General features: G+C 43.1%; 1 protein-coding gene across 12 annotated transcripts in view; it reads right to left on the reverse strand.

The window, feature by feature from the left end:
• The window catches only part of DOCK9 (dedicator of cytokinesis 9), a 235,561-nt gene that overhangs the window by 173,120 nt on the left and 44,448 nt on the right, over window positions 1–17,993 (reverse strand). Inside the window, exon 1 of one of the 12 annotated variants that reach the window (XM_083168602.1) lies at window positions 14,963–15,239. The exons of 10 other annotated variants lie outside the window; for them this stretch is intronic. In XM_083168602.1, coding sequence (XP_083024728.1) covers window positions 14,963–15,097 — 135 coding nt within the window. In that variant the 5' untranslated portion in view covers window positions 15,098–15,239. Of the gene's footprint in view, window positions 1–14,962; window positions 15,240–17,993 lie in introns of those variants that run through there. One more of the 12 variants, XM_083168611.1, reaches the window with a different exon arrangement.

The raw sequence follows: 17,993 nt of genomic DNA on the forward strand, positions 1-17,993 counted from the left end.
AGCCTTTGTTTTATGCATCAGAAGAGTAAGCAAGGACAAGAATAGTCTCACAGCTTAATTTTGTTGCATAAAATTGTATCAGTGCCTAAAGGCATATTGGCATTGACAATATCAAAAGACTCTGTAGAAGGTGGGTGTATCTAAAAGCATTTGGAAGTATATCATTTGCACTTCACACAGCAGGGATAAACTAAAAGAGGGAAAAATCACTCACAGCACAGGAACATTTGCAATTAATTTTAAACTAGCTGAAAGTAAATGAATAAAACATATGTAAAAGGTGGTTCTGATTTTTTTTCAGTGGTTCCATTACGATGAAAGTTGAAATAAAAAAAAAAGTCATGAAATTATAAGTAGAGAGCTAAAGGACAAATGTATGCTGAAATAGCACTGAAACCACTGCTTAGAATACATGGAGAAAGAAAAAAAAAAAAAAAAAAAAAACTTTCCCATAGTGGATCAGTGAAACGTGCAATCACAACTTCAGCAAGGCACATTTCAATATACAATAATTATTTCCAATACAATACCAATTGTCATGCACAAACATTTGGGTACACTTCCATCTTCGCCTATATTGTTTGAATGCATAAAAACTAGTTTTGACTTGAGTTAAATCCGGGGAAGACTTTCCAGATTTAATTGATTTTGTGTCTACTCACTCCCAATGGCTCATATGTAAATAGATACAATATAAAGAGAAAGGGCTGACTGTTTAGCTACAGGTAAACACTATTAAATGTTGCTTAATTTAGACCAATTCAGACAAACCAAAAGTTTCCTGATGTCTGGATACACTTTACCATCATCTCGCCGATAGTGTTTCCTTACACGATACACTAGAAATCGGCCGAGGGGTCTTTACGTATTGTATTTTCTGAGTGTTCCCAAAACGACAGTGTGAATGACAATGCGTGTATAAGGCACGCTTTATCGTGAGCCGATTCTATGCGATTTTTAACAAGATAAAACCAGCCTGGGTTTGCCTTACAAACGATTGCAGCTTTAAAAAATAGGGCCGACTCATGCAAAGTCCAGCACCTGTCGCAGCTCACAGGCCATTACATTTTTAGCAAGTAGTCTGTAAAGGATTCCAGACATAGTATTAAAACCGAAATTTTATTTAAGAATATGCTAATCTTTACGATTACAAAAGAGTCCCAAAAAATAGTGCACATTGTATAAAAATGGTTTCAATTCCTAAATGTTTCATATGATAATTTTGATCACCCCTTTGAATTAAAGCGAAAGTCTGCAATTACATTGACAGACAATTCCAAAAAAGATGTCCGTGGCGCCAAATATACAGTATATGGATCTAAGTGTATATATCTAAATCATCTGCAGAACATTTAGTTGACAGTAGGACAGTGATCAACAGGACAGTGCTTCCATGTTTGGAAAGGTTACCTTCCCTGTGACCTCATTGCAAAAGTAAATATTTTAAGAATGAAAAACAACTTTTTTTGGAAGTACTGTGGACTAAAAAACAAACAAACAAAAAAAACAAACAAACACACATTTTGACATACCACAAATAACTGTTCTAAAAACACCCAGTTCAAAGTTTTATATGTGCCTGTCTCCCAATGTCTTAAGACGATTCCCAGTATCCCATAAGAATGATAGTAAAACTAGAGCTGAAAAAAGGAAAAAAGTACCTAAAGCAGCAACAAACAGTACACCAGAAATCCAATGAGCATTTATCTGCAGCTCCCAGATCCAAACCTATACTCTTACTTGATCTGCAGCCATATCACAGGCATGCATGACGCTGGAAGGTCATGGAGCAAAACCGAATCGGAGAAGGAGAGTACACCACAATGTTTTCTGCAATACATGTTGTGTCGTCCTCTCCTGCAGGCTCCAGATATGAAGGTAAGAATTTTTAGGTGATGTCTGGGATATTTTGTGCCTACTGCAGGACTAAAGATATGCAAAGCTAATTTGGAAGAAGAGGGCGAGCTGTATTCGGTGAAATTTTAAAGTGAGAAAAAGCAACATACAGATGTGCCCACTTACGTATAGCCTGCCTGCACATTAAACCGCCCTTCTAGTCCTGCCAGTATCTTTTTCGATTAAATGCGTCTTATTCACAAAACGATGCGCGTATAGGACACACAAGCCACTTTTGTGGATTCAAATAATATGTGCCATTTCTATATGCTGTGTGCAAATTTGGCTGAAGCTGCATAAGTAATATCATGCTACAATGATTTCCTACAAAATAGAGATGCGAATAAGACAATTTTTGAGAACGGAGTTGCGTGGGACCGGTCTGCTCACGCCAGGCATATTTCACTGAGTGGTGTATTGACGCTAAATGTATGAGGCCACATCTGTATGTGAGAGCATTTCAGGATGAGAGATGTGGTACATACTTGAAATTATGGATAATATAGGCTGCACACGCAACCCTTGAATTACTGCATATCAGGTTGTCCATTACGGACTTACAGGAGTAAAAGTTGTTTGAATGTTCTGCACAGTCCCCAGAAATAAACGTAATTCAAATATTTAATGGAGAGTAAACTGAATATTCTGAACTAAAATACTTTTATACAGAATATAAATAAGATCTAAAACTAGGAAAGAAAAAAATTAGTTGGCTATAAGAAACATTTGGAAGCTGTAATTTCTGCCAAAACAGATGTTTCTTAAAAAGAAAAAAAAAAAAACTTCAAGATTGGCTTGCGGACTTTCAAAGCGTTAAGAAATCAGGGTCCAAAGTATTGAAGCAGCTTAAGATTCCTTATACTCCCACTTGCTTACTTTGATCCGCAGAAGATCTATTAGCTGCACCTAGGATCTTATATACCTCATTTTGGGGTTGAGCTTTTACTTTTGAGGCTCTGACTCTCCACAACCTGCTGACTTGCAGACTTTGCGATGCATCCACTCTAGAAACCTTAAAAATGTACTTTTTCACTCAAACATTTCAATTTATTTTTTCTTTAAAAAACTACAAACATCTAGCTCTCTGTAAAGTATGTAGCTTCTTAAGTTTTACGTTTTAATATGCAAACCTTGGGGGCAATTACATGTTTTTTTGTAGCCTGATTGCCACATACACATTTAGGAGTGTGGTATAGCGCTCTGACAGATGGGATTCCGAAGGTGGTATACTGGCCACTGGAATCTCGACTGCTGGGAGGTCATCTGGCAACCCACTTTAGAACGATTTGTGCTGACAGGCGCGAGTAACCGGGTGCCCAAATGATGGGGATTAGCGGCATAAATCAGTAAAACCTGTCTAAAGGTTTACATCTACAGATTGTCAGATTGGGCTAGTTGGAACAAAAACCTGGTAATATCTGAATGATTGTTTTTGGCAGTTTTCCGGCATTTCAAATCAAATGGTCAACTGTCATTTGCTCTCATCCATTACCAGGATTTTGTTCCAACCAGCCCAATCTGACAATCGATCTGTAGATGTATGGCCAGCTAAAAGCACTAGGAGTACTGAGCATGTCCAACCTTTGTGGTTTTCTGCTGACCACCTCAGGAAAGTGTGAGATAAAATCACGAGTACCCTCGGCACTAGCATTGATAGGCAAAACCATTGAACTGCTCTGTTGGCACCAGGCACCCAACAAGCAACTGAATTCTCCACTTTGAGTCCTACTGGGAGAAAAGGTAAATAAATTAATCTATATTAAAATGTGAGTGAGCCAACCATCACACACTTTCTGGTCATTGATCCAGATACCCCTTTATGGAATACTACAGTAGGTTACTGTCAGAACTATCGTAACTTCCGTTTATGGTGGTGTGGGGCAACTGAGCGGTGCCTTTACACTGGAGCAACTATAAGGATGACAATCATATACCAATATCAATTTATTAACTTTGAATTTAATATATTCTTCATTTCACTTTCATAGATCCCTGCATGCCTTGAGTGCCCAGTTTTCTAATGACCTGACAAGATTCATCACTTTTTTTTTTCTACCTTTGTTCCCACTATTCCACGTTTGTACATTATGTCTACTTGGTGTTTTATGTTATATTTAAAAAAATATTCAGTGAAAAAACACAAAGTGATAAAGAATGGGAAATGCAAGGTGAACATATACATTGCCTTGGGCTAATGTTGGAAGTAAAATGAAATGCAATCTTCTGTGCGCACGCCTGGCTAGTCATTATTACCATCATGCACTTATGTGTGAACTCGCACTAAAATTGTGGTAATGCCTTGTTACAACCCACTTCCTTCTCTTCAATTGTGTGTGTGTACAATACTACAGTACACGCACTTCTGGGCAGGTTTAGAGAATCCACACAAGATGCGCTTGTCTCAGCATCACACCCATAGCTATCAGCAAGCTGTGCAGTAAAGCGAGCCTGCAGTCATCTATGATTAAAATAGACTGTCATAATACCACCTCACAATATTAATTGTGAAAGGGCAAAGTGGTTTCATATGTATAGATTATCAAAATGTATCTTGAGGATTACATTGTATCTACAATATTGAAGCCAAAACATTCATTAAGTGATAAAATAAAAATGTCCATGTTTCATACCATTCAAGTTTCTTTTTCACCTTTTCTATACGGAAGAGTGATCGTTATCCTAGTATTTCCTCTATGCCAGCCAAGGAATGTTACCATAAGGTCATGTCTGAGTCACAGCTGATCTGTGTAGCTTGATAGTGTCAAACAATGATGCAATGACATCTCAATCATATCAACATTCTAGGATTGTTGCGTGACCCTCCCTTAGTTATTCATACTTCAATAAACATTTAAAAAAACAAAACTATTACACACTGCTAAAAACCACACTTCACTATTTGCAGATGTATTTATTAATGCCCCTTTTTTTATACTGTAACCCAATGCCACTTTCCTCCAACACTTCTGCCTTCACATGAAATTAAATCATCAGCACTTTTTGACAATTTTCAGTCTAATTTACATTCAGTCTATTCAATCGAAGTGTTGATTGTTTGACTGTTGGGAAAAAACTGGCATGGTTAGAAAACACGTGGAGCCAAGAATTACTTGCGGATCCACATGTTTTAGTCTAAAACGTGGTCATTTTCATCTATTTTCCACAGACGCAGATTCGACTCTAAAGAAAGTCGAAAACGTATCTGCGGAAATGCTGACACAAAACGGCCGCATTGAATAGACGTCTCCGGACTTTTCAAGTGGCTGAAAAATCCAGACAAGATTGAGTATCCCCTTAGTGTTCACTCTAGCACCCTGCACCTAATCAATGAGGAATACATTTTAATTTTCAAGGGCAACAACTTGTGATGCATCTGTAGTGATACATCACATCTAAAAATGTCCCCATGAAAATTATAATATGCACTCCTCACTGATTAGGTGCAAGGTGCTAGAGTGAACACTACATATTGTGAGCAGGACCGGCTACATGTAGGGCCAAAGAGGACACCTGAGATGGGCCACAAAGTTCAAAGGGGCCCCAAGTATCAGACACAAAAATACCCGGCTGCAATTACTTTGCTTGCTGATTGACGCAGATGCGGTCGTGGGAGCCCCCCGGGAATCTGAAGCTGCTGCTGCATATTGCTGTGGTGAGAGCCATCCGATCCCTGAAGTTACATGTAAGAGGAGGAGAGCCCTGTGTGCGTGAACACTGCTGGCACCCGCTGATATTAGTACGGTGGCCGGGCATATGGCTCTGTGGTCCCGGGCTGTATCACTTCCCTGCCCCTCTAGCTGCATGGGGCTCAGGGTGCTGCTGGGTCTGCATCCTCCCACTCACCCTGCCGGCATGCCAGAAAATTACCTTGGATTCCAGTGCTGCTTCTGATGGCCACTGTTTGCAGGCTGTGTCTGCTGTGTACACCCATGCTGCCTGGTACCTACTCTTTATACCTATACTATATTTAGATATTTATCCATCTAGATATATATATATCTAGATATCCATATCTAAAACCAGTGTAGTAGACGGTACACCTGAGACTCCACACTTCTAAAGCAAAGTGCAGGTGCAGTTTAATGTTGATGTTTCCCTGTTGAAATAGGTTGAGGGGTGGGGGGACGCCACAGATATCAGTGTACCTGTACCGGTCTTAAACGTTTCTCCGGTCGGCACAGATAGTGAGCTGAGTGCACGTCTGTAACTGGAAGTTCGCCACACTGTGCTTACACAAATAAGGAAAGCTGAGAAATAGGATAAGTTGCAAGCTTAGATAAGCTACCTCAATTTCTGTTTAGAAAGGAAGAAGTAGGATTGCTGCTTTTATTTGATATAAATCTTGAAAATTTATTAAATATGTTTTACAATAAATTACTTTTTATGCACTGGCAAGTAAAGCAATGTTAACAACTCCATGGAAAAGACGTGCCTTGCCATTACAAACAGTCAATTGATAGAACAATACAGAGGAAACACTCAGATCCTGTTTTCTTTAGCATCCCACAAATTTCCATGCGACTCTACAAAATACAATGCTGATGCGGAAAGTGACAGACGTGCAGGTAGGAAGAGATTTTTGTTCTCTTTGTCTAAGCAGGTGTGAGAAGAGCTTGGTACACACCGGAGCGACCACCAGTCGATCAGACTCTACTGATAATTTTACTTGAGCTCAGAATTAGCCTAATTGCGTGTACACACATTGCAATCTCGCCAACACATGCGATATATCGTTGCTGTTGTGCACACTAAAAACAACCTTCATGCCACTCTAGGGGGTGGCATGAAAGGGACGTCAAATCAGGCTAACATTTTGCTGCACGCACTGCTCATTGGGAACCAAACCACCAGCAATGTCGTTAGGGTTGATGTACAGAATATCGTTGTCATAGGCATACCAGCTCGGTGGATCTGATCCAGACATCAATAATAAGCCAGGAACAAAAATATAGCATGTTAAAAATATTCAGACTTGCTGATCCCGGGCAGTTTTTGTTGAGAATTTGGTAAAATAAAGGATGTTGGATTTTGCCAACCCAGTCCAAATTGCAGGTGAATGACAGCAGGGCCAATGCGATGCGTGGGCCTATGCAAAGTGCACAGATGCTCCAAGTCGTTCCAGCTGGAGAAGCAATCTGCGGGATTGCTTCCAGCTCTGGGCAGGCTTGGCAGGGATTGCGTGCGATATATCGCATGCAAAAGAACTGCATGCAATACAACCGGGAAGGTCCCGGGGCGGCTCACAGGAGCACTGCATGCGACCTCTCTGAGGGTATAAGTCACCACAGTGTATGAGGGCCTTTAGGGTGCCCACACACAGTATGTCTATGGCCGTTTCTGAGCTTCCAGAAAAATTTATATTGTGCATCCACGTTGATTCTACAAACAACCATACGATATATGCAAGTCTTGACATTACCAAATTGTTGGATTTCTTCCTAATTTTAATACGTGAAGCTATATTGTTTGTTGCTAGTAATGTACGAACTGCACGCTATGCTCCTGGTCATTAGCAATTAAGTTGCATTTACAGACAACACAGATAGTGCACATCACTAGCAATATAGTGAGTACACACTGAACGATTTTTAAGAATTTGGGTTAACGATTGGACGTTATCGCTAAATTCGTTTAAAAATGTTGTCTAATGTGTACCTGGCTTTAGAGGTGGCGAGTGCAATGTACCAGGATTTGTGGTTATGAAGCTCACCTAAACCACATTGTTATTCACACTGACCTTTCTCTAGATACAAAAAAAAAGTATCCTAAACAACAACAAAAAATGAAATTTCTATTTATATAGTATACAAGAAATAACCCCATGACAGATAAATACGGCTCAATAAATGGCCCACAATGAAACCTGAAATAAATACAGGATTTGGAAAACACATTTTAAAGAGCATAAAACAACATTAAGCTACTGGGTACTTGTGTATTATCTGGGCGCACGTATTATCTTCATCACACGTTAAAAAAATCGCATCGCATACAATCATATCGCATGCGATGCGATTGGACCTGATTTTTAATCGTACAGGCACCCAAGATGCCTGATTCCTCTATTAAATGCCCCCCCCCCCGACCCGATTTTTGATTGTACACCCACCCTGATGGGTGATTACTATGTTAAATGGCCCCCCATTGTTAACGCCACCCCACTGTCAACGCCACCCCAAAGCGTGGAGAGCACAGCGAGCCCGCGAGGGGCGGCGGTACACGTCCTCCGGCCTTTTCATACCCCCACTATCCACGTCGGCGTGGAGTTGATTTTATATAGTGTGGCGAGCGCAGCGAGCCCCGCGAGGGGACGCGGAATACATGTGAAGTAATACGCGTCCGCTCGCCATGCTTCGGGCTTGCCACACTATATAAAATCAACTCCATGCCGACGTGGATAGTGGGGGTATGAAAAGGTCGGAGGGGCGTACCGCCACCCCAAGCGGGCTCGCTGCGCTCGCCACGCTTCGGGTTGGCATTGATACTGGGATGGTGTTTACAATGGGGGGGGGGGGGGGGCATTTCACATAGTAATCATTGTTTCATGTAATATCATTTGTGAGCAACAGAATGATTTCAAATTGAAAAAAATTAAATATATTAAAGAAAGTCTGATATGTTGTGGGCTCCAAAATATCTAGTGCAAAAAGAGGAACTGCATGGGTTTTCAAAGGTGGCGGGTGCTAGAATGAACACTACTTGTTTATTGTCGGTCTGTCTCTAAACCCTGCCATCTGTTGGCAGCAAGTGAAACTACATCTTTCTCTCTCACACATGCACAAACACAGAGGCAATCTCAAGGTAAGCAGACTAGCTTTCAAAGCATTTGCTTCAAGTGGGCTTACTACTAGGATAATCATGTTATGATGCTGTGTGTGGGGTCCCATTTGCTACTAAAATAGATCAAAAATATGTTCTGCATACTTGTAGCCTTTGTAAATCGATGAGTAAATCATACTAGAATGGCAGTCTCATCTGAGATCAGCCAGAAATCATCTAGCCTTTTTTTTTTTTTTTCAAATTAAAGTATCAACTATTTAGACCAGGCATGTCCAACGTTGGCCCTCCAGATGTTATGAAACTACACATCCCAGCATGCTTTGCAATAGTTTTAGCATTCTCTAATAGCAAAACTGTGACAAAGCATGCTGGAATGTGTAGTTTCACAACATCTGGAGGGCCAACGTTGGACATGCCTGATTTAGACCAACCCAAAGCAGTTTGTCTAAAGAACGTCTACCATATTCAAAACACATTGCCTATTTTCGACCATTTTTATGGCGAATTGTACTCACTCGATTCAATGCACATGCTGATTTTTCAACTGGTCGAAAAAAAATCCAGCACCTTTGGGTCTGTTTGCACGGTTTGAGATCACCTGAACTAAAATATACAAGAGTTGCACATTTGTCTGTCAGCCACAGTCCTGTTGTCTTTTTGAACGGGTCTACTATAATCACTGTAAACATTCCATGGGTTGATCTTTTGTACCTGTCAACCTAAAACATGTTAACCACAACATTTTCAATCTCTTGCCTCATGCCCAAAAAGCGAGGCCTACAGATGCCCAGAAAAGGCATGCTGCCCTTTTGGCATTTGCCAGAACAGGCAGATAAACATGCCCACTTTCCTCCTTTTTTTTTATCTTAAATGATATGCAATTAGAAAGCTTTACATGCTAAGTGACATAAACAGGCATATGTTCAACTTTAAGCCAGCCCCTATGTTCTAGATTTCCCTGCTCCCCACCCCTACTTCCACTTCAATGAACTTTCACATGTGCAGTTCTTTCACAAAGATTATTTATTTGGGGTGCCAGTCGGGATCCCGACAGTCATTTACCCGACATGCCTGCAGCGTGGCGAGCACAGCAAGCCTGCAAGGGGCTTAGATGGGCTCACCATGCTTTCTTAGTCTGGGCAGTCGGGATCCCGACGTTGGGTTAATGACTGTCGGGATCCCGACTGTCGGAACCCTATACCACACCCATTATCTGTGAGTAGGCACCTCTCACGTATTTGGTCTCAAAAGTGGGACAGTGAGACTAATGTGGTTGTGTGTCCAGAAAATGCCCAGCTCTCAGATGTGTATAAATAATGCAATCTGAGTTGTACTAAAGCATTGCACAAAGAGATAACTATACACTGTTTTAGAGGAAAACCACAGACTCATTCCACTTACAAATGAAAAAAAAAATTTGGACCAGTGACAGGGAACTATTTTCACACAGATGTGGAATGGATTTGGACAAAGCCTGTGGGATAGAAGGTGAAATCAAGGGCTTGTGGATACATTTATTATACCTATCAAAACCTTAACACAATGTGCAGTGAACATAAGAATTATAAAAGGTAATCAAAATGTAGGATTCATTTTTTTGGACGTTTCAATTAGCATATCACTGCAATACTCAAGCATTGTCACTCTTTATCCTATCAAACCAAAAAGGAGAAATGGGAAGTTACTGTATGAGAGTTACAATAGCATCTTTAATACAACAGTTATCACATTCACCACTGGATAAAAACACAGCTAAAGCCCTTTACAAGGTGCATTGTACACCAATCTCTCACCATTTCTCTAGATCAGGGCTCGACAAACCCCGGTCGCCAGGTCGCCACGGCGACTAGAATTTCTTGTCTGGCGACCAGATCCTGTGTGGTCTGCCCGTCTGCCGCTGTGTGTCAAGGTGTTAGGACGGACAGTCAGTGTCCCAGCTCCTGCCTAAGGGGGTCACATAGCTGCGGATATCAGCGGTTATAGCACGCATTTTACCCTGAATTCCCCCCCCGGGGACTCAGTTTCACAACCTGAAGGGGTCCCCGAGGACGCGCTCTGCTGCAGCTGTGAGCCGCCAGGGAGCCAATCACTGCAGCGGCCGCTCAGCAGCCAATCACTGTGTGGCCGTCTGGAAGCCAAGCTGGAGTCCCTCCTCCTCCTGTGCCCCCTCGGCTGCTGGATGATGTGCAGTGCACCGCGGTGATGGTGCGGCAGCGAATGAGTGCTCTCTCTGCACACTGCAACTGCCCTGCACTCCCCTCGGCCTTCCTCAACCCCGTGTACACACTGGGGGATGACACTGGTAGAGAGGGCAATGTATAGTTTACAGAGCCGGGCAGGTCCGGCACCCGGGAGGAGCCGCCCATCCAGCCCGCCGCGTCCTCCTCCCGCATGCTCAGACCCTGGCAGCCGTGCCCAGCTCCCATGAGGAGAGTTACCTGCAGTTCATGGCTCTGCAGCTGTACTGCAAGCTGGAGGAGGAGGTACAGCCTGGGGGCACCTGAGGCATGTGTGGGAGTCGGGGGGGCTCACTCTGTGTATGCTCATATGTCCCTGTGACACTATATACTGGGGGTCCCTGTGACACTGTGTACTGGGGGTCCCTGTGACACTAAGTACTGGGAGGTCACTAGGTTACTGTAGTATACTGGGTCTTGCTATATACTAAGGGTCACTGCTTTTTACTGTGGATCATGGTTGGGACTGGAGGGGGGAGGGTCAAGATTAAAAAGTAAACTGACCCCCTATTTATTTATTTATTTACAGTTTCTTATATAGTGCAGCAGATTCCGTTACAGTGTCTTATATAGCGCAGCAGATTCCGTTACAGCGTCTTATATAGCGCAGCAGATTCCGTTACAGTTTCTTATATAGCGCAGCAGATTCCGTTACAGCGTCTTATATAGCGCAGCAGATTCCGTTACAGCGTCTTATATAGCGCAGCAGATTCCGTTACAGCGTCTTATATAGCGCAGCAGATTCCGTTACAGCGTCTTATATAGCGCAGCAGATTCCGTTACATTGTCTTATATAGCGCAGCAGATTCCGTTACAGCATCTTATATAGCGCAGCAGATTCCGTTACAATGTCTTATATAGCGCAGCAGATTCCGTTACAGCGTCTTATATAGCGCAGCAGATTCCGTTACAGTTTCTTATATAGCGCAGCAGATTCCGTTACAGTTTCTTATATAGCGCAGCAGATTCCGTTACAGCGTCTTATATAGCGCAGCAGATTCCGTTGCAGTGTCTTATATAGCGCAGCAGATTCCGTTACAGCGTCTTATATAGCGCAGCAGATTCCGTTACAGCGTCTTATATAGCGCAGCAGATTCCGTTACAGTGTCTTATATAGCGCAGCAGATTCCGTTGCGCTTTACAATAGTAGACAGTGATAAGACAAACTGGGTAACAACAGACAGACTTGGAGGTAGGAGGGCCCTGCTGCAAGCTTACAATCTATAGGAAGATAAGTCTAGATCTGCCCCTGGTACACAGTGGAGCTGCTGCCTAAGAATATGCTGCTGCTGCCGCAGAATATGCCCCACTTCCTGGAAGCCTGGTCCAGGCTGGCCAAGCTGGTGGTGGCTGCTACCTACTACTTCACCGCCAACATCTGGAAAAGGCCCCCGAGGCACTGCCTGGGGGCCAGCGGAGCCTCATCCCCAGCCCAGGTCTGTCTTCTGTGTGTGCCTCATATATGTAGTATGGCTCCCCTGCCCTAGCTCTGTACACCTTGTAGTAAGCCACAGCTCTAGTCTGCCAAACATCCAACCACCCTCCTGCAGTGCTTTGGTCCTCCTCCCCGTCGACCCCCTCAGTTTTCAAGGGAACCCTGCACATTAATATAATTAATACAGAATGTGGTGGCCTGTCATTTTAAATTCACTATGTATATATGTATAAAACTATAAATGTGGTGCGGCAGTCAAAAAAGAAATTATTATGCAGAGAAGAGCTATATATGGTGCATTTCTACAATAAAGTCAGTAACTGGATAATGTCAACTAAATTTCAGTTGACATTATCCAGTTACTGACTTTATTCTAGAAATGCAGTATATATTTATTTTCTGTGCAGCATACACACCATGTCCAAGCTTTCAGTAATTTTTATTGGTACTCCCTCATCTTTGCGGCCACCTCCTATGCCAGTTACGGATTTTCACCGTGCCACCACCCTGGGTGCATGCCACCATCTATTACCTTTAAGTAAAGTTGTGACAAGCGGAGTGCAGCTAGCCACCAAGCCTGAAGCGTGGCGAGCGGACGATGATGCTTAAGTCCCATAGCGTAAGCGGTGGCCGCAAAGATGAGGGCGATTTTATTTTGTCTGGCTCCTACACTTTTGTCCTGGCTCCTAGATTTTAGAAAAATTTGTCAAGCCCTGCTCTAGATGAACCTGGAAGCTTTATGCATAAACATTGTAATGGTTGTGTCCTTACACACTAATAGTCACACCTTCATAGGCAGGATGTGCATAGTACTAGTATTTACAGGGACTGTACTACAGCGATGGCGGAGCCCAGCTTAATACTCCTTTAAGATCAGGGCTGGGCAATTGCGGCCCTCCAGATGTTGATGAACTACACATCCCAGGATGCTTTGCATTAGTTTTGCTATGTGGCCATGCTGAAACTGATGCAAGGCATGCTGGGATGTGTAGTTCAACATCTGGAGGGCCGCAATTACCCAGCCCTGTTTAAGTTTGTACTTTCAGCTTTCCCAGTGAGGCAAAGGAGCAGCTTGGTTGGGAAACATCAGCCTGACAGCAAGTACACCTTGTACAGTTCTCACTTGTTGGGCTGCTAATTATCATTTTTAAAACGGAGATGAAAAGAAGAAGGGACTGCAGAGCATTTTATGACTATATTCCTCCCAAACTCTGAGCCAAAGAATTCAGCGAGTGATGACCACTTCCATTTTCTTGCTCCAATTTGAACAGCATACAGATCTGCATTCTCCAGATATTCAGACAATTCCAGGTTTGTTCCCACCATAGTAGCGAATTCAATGACTGCAAGCCATCTAAAGAGGGTATCCAACTAAGGGTGTGGACCAGTTATTCACCAGCAAGTTGTTAGACAGTCATTAGGTCGACACCATTAGGGAGACAAGCATTTAGGTCGACAGGGGCATTAAGTCGACATGGGTACGGTCGACAGTGAACACGTCAACATGCTTTTTAATTATATTTAAAAAAAAATTTTTTTTACCCTTATGTCCTAGTGAATGGTGAGGCATGAAATACCGCCTGTCGGCACATGTTGTGTAAACATGGTCACCGAAATGTACCACGACGTCCGCTCGCCATGCTTCGGGCACACTATTTTCTTCTCCCACCACGCCCTAGTGGATGGTAGGGCATGAAATACCGCTTGTTGGCTCAAAAAACAAACAAAAAACCTGTCGACCTAATGACCCTGTCGACCTAAAAACCCTTGGTGTCTCAATGACAGTATCCCCCAACTAACAGCATTATTTACCAAGGATATTTGTATAAGCGATGGCTGTTCTCAAAAAGCAGGTGAAACTCAGTGATTTTGTTTCAACTGCATCTTGTAGGCGAAACAACATCCCCAAGTACCGGCTTAACAAGTAGATGACAACTGTCCTATATACCAGTAATATTTCCATAATGATATCAGTTTAGTGAAAGTTTATGTAATTGACTGCACAAGTCAGTAATTTGTTTCAACCTGTAAACGGTGAGCTGCAGGAGCCTTTTTGACCGCATAGTTGTGGACTTGTATTTCTGATAAAAGTGGTCGCAACAACTATAAATAGGGGGCAAGCTCGCTTTTGATGTCAATAGACCAGAGCGCACAACTCATATACCATTTCCTAAGTGCCTTTAAAACAAAGTAGGAAAACACAACATCCAATAAGAAAACATTATGTAAATGCTAGCATACAAAGAATTCTTCACTGACTCCATGCTATAACTAATACAAATCCCCTCGATTAGCATTAGGTATTTCCCATATCTTTTCAAGAACGGATGGATTCAGATATACATATTTTAACATTACTGCACGAGTGAAGATTAGGAATGTATGAAACCAGACAAAAATGCAGAAAATTACACCACTTGTAAGAGCATCAGTAAATTAAATTGAATCCACATTCTGGTACCTGAGAGCCTGGTACCTTTGTTTTTCTGGTAGTTGTATGTAATATAAATCCATTGATGATTCCAAATTCTGTCTAAGCCAATCTAGTCTTCTATTTATAGAAATCAGACATACCACAAACTGCACAGTTTGCCCAGTGCTACTTTGCCCTTACCAGCTCTAGTACTGGAATCTCTGCCTCCAATTCGGCTTCAGCAGCAGCAGCAGCAGTGGCATCCTTGTACTGCTGAGGAGACTCAATAACCAGTTCCTTCTTAACACTTTTACCAGTGTTCGTCCTACTTTGCATTTTCAGTAAAGCTCAGTATCAATAGCAGGTTTGTAAAACTCTTTGGCGTTTTTTAAAATGACCCAACATGTCAGAAAAACAGAGATAGTGGGAAGTGCCTCTCCCAGCCTTGCTAGTCCCAAAGCAGGAAAAAAGGAGAAAAATTAAACCAGTGTTTTACTAGACAGAAATCTAGTGGAGCTGTGAGCCGGCCTCTGAAGGGGGCTGGAATACTGTCCAGGCTGGAAAAGGAGGATCTGTTTTCATGACACAAGGAAAACAAGCCACAAGTGCTGCGCTGTGCATGGTGCACGGTGTCTCAGACTTGAAGCAGCAGATGTTGTCCCAACAGAAGCGTGTATAGTATAAGGATTTCACTTAGCTGGCTGCTGTCTTTAGTTTTATGGTATGAACAGGAGTGTTCAGACAATACAAAAGGCCTATTTTTCTATTTTATGGGCCCTTACAGTAAACCCTACTTTAAAAAGAAACAATGTATATTGGCTTTCATTGTTATCCCATGCACAGCCAGAATACCTCAGCACCAAAAGACTTTTCTCTGTAAAATGTGCACACCCTTGTAATCTGTTATTAATCAGAAGGGAGGGAACAGACATGCTTAGACTGTCTTACTTATTCAATTAAACTGGTTTGCCTTCCTGTGTCTCTTAAAGTAACACACACTGTGCACCTGTTTAAAAAAATATGCCTTTGCCTTGTACACCCGTCTTCTCCCTCACATAAGGGTGATAGGAGAGCAAGAGACCAAGTAATCACATAAAACCAGACTGCCAGCCATTCGCTGTACAAATAGAATGATGTACTAAATGGTATAATAAACAAGCATAGTGATGGACTTTGGGGAAAAGTTCATTCTAGCACCCTGCATCTTCCAAAACCTGTGCAGCGCCCCTTCACTGCCTGGGGTGTGGCTCTCCGTTGTGGTCTGTATTTTAACACAGATATGCAGACCAGAGCTGTCACAGTAGAGAGCGACACCCCAGGCAGGGAAGAGTAACTTCTTTCTAGCACCATGCGTCTTTCAAAACCTGTGAACACATTCCATAGCCATACACGCACTCATTATATAGACCAGTATTTGGCCACACCTGAATACATGCCACAGGTGTATAAAATCAAGCACCCAGTCATGCAGTCTCCATTTGCAAACATATGTGATAAGAAGTGCCGGAAGAGATCAGGGACTTCATACCTGGCACTGCGATAGGATGCCACCTTCACAAGAAGACTGTTTGTAAAAAGGTCTTCCCTGCTGGATATTGCACAGTCAACTAAAAGTATTATTATTAGAGAGTGGAAGCATTTAGGAACAGCAACTCAGCCATGAAGCTGAAGACCACATCAAAGAATAGAGCGGGGTCAAATATTGCTAAGGCACACAGTGTGCATAAAAGTCACCAACCCTTTACCGATTCCATAGTGGACAAAATTCGGTACTTGTTACCTAGCACGGCCACACCGATTTACATCGGGGTGGTCGTGTCGGAAAAATCGGGTCGATCGCATCGCATGCGATTTGGTCGCATGCGATGCGATCGACGCGACCGACCCGATTTTTTGATTGAATGAAATGTAAATCGGGTCCCTGGGACCCGATTTTACATTGGATTCAATGTAAAATATTCCCAACCCCCCCAAATTTAACGGCGTAAACCCCACCCCACGATAGACGCCAACCCGAAGCGGGGCGAGCGCAGCGAGCCCGCGAGGGGCGGCGGTGCGCGTCCTCCGACCTTTTCATTCCCCTACTATCCACGTCGGCGTGGAGTTGAGAATAGAATAGTGTGGCGAGCGCAGCGAGCCACCGAGCCCGAAGCGTGGCGAGCGCAGCGAGCCCCGCGAGGGGACGCGTATAACTTCACAGGTATACGCGTCCACTCGCCTCGCTGCGCTCGCCACACTATTCTATTCTCAACTCCACGCCGACGTGGATAGTAGGGGAATGAAAAGGTCGGAGGACGCGCACCGCCGCCCCTCGCGGGCTCGCTGCGCTCGCCACGCTTCGGGTTAGCGTCTATCGTGGGGTGACGACGGGGACATCTATAATGTGAAATGGGTCATATTGGCCTATTTCACATTTTTCACATTTTCTCACGATTTCAATGTTAAAAAATATTTTAACATTGAAGCCTATGGAAAAATCGGGGGCATCGCGTCGGGACCAATGTTAATGGTCCCGACCGACGCGATGCCCCCGATATTGTGTCTTAGCCGGCCAAATGGACCTGATTTCAAAGGAAATCGGGTCCATCGTGTGGATCGTGTACCTTAACTTAAAGGTACACGATCCATAAGATTGTGGCCGTGCTAGGAAACAAGTACCCAAAATTCTACTGGCATTAATGTAAATCACAAAAACTGTGTGGCGGAAGTTTATTGGAATGGGCTTCCATGTCTGACCAGCTGCATGCAAGCCTCACATCACCAAGCCCAATTACAAATGTCACACGGAGTGTGTAAGGCACATTGACACTGGACTGTGGATCAGTGGAAATGTGTTCTGTGGCATGACAAATCATGCATCTCTGTTTGGCATAAACCGTATTGTGCCTAAAAAGAGTTTATTGCACTATACTTTTAGTTTTGCGATATTCTTCCATATGTGGATGACCACAAGCTGCTCTGAGATTAGGGGCTAAGAAAGTATTTTCCATCAAGGACTCGGAATTATAACAACCCCCCCCCCCCCCCCAAAAAAAAAGACTACAGCTCATTTACTTCATGAACACATAATTTGAGACGTATGAGGTGACAAATTTCTCATTATTGAAGCATCATACTAAATCAGATGACTTTCTTCCAAGCTAAAGCTGGCCATACACTTCTGCGATCTATCGCAGCAGTGTATAGCCATCCGTTGCCTCGCAGATCCCGGGCGGCAGGATCAGATGCGATA

The sequence above is a fragment of the Crinia signifera genome, chromosome 2 (assembly GCF_055691185.1).
Source record: "Crinia signifera chromosome 2, ASM5569118v1, whole genome shotgun sequence".
NCBI classification, from domain to species: domain Eukaryota; kingdom Metazoa; phylum Chordata; class Amphibia; order Anura; family Myobatrachidae; genus Crinia; species Crinia signifera.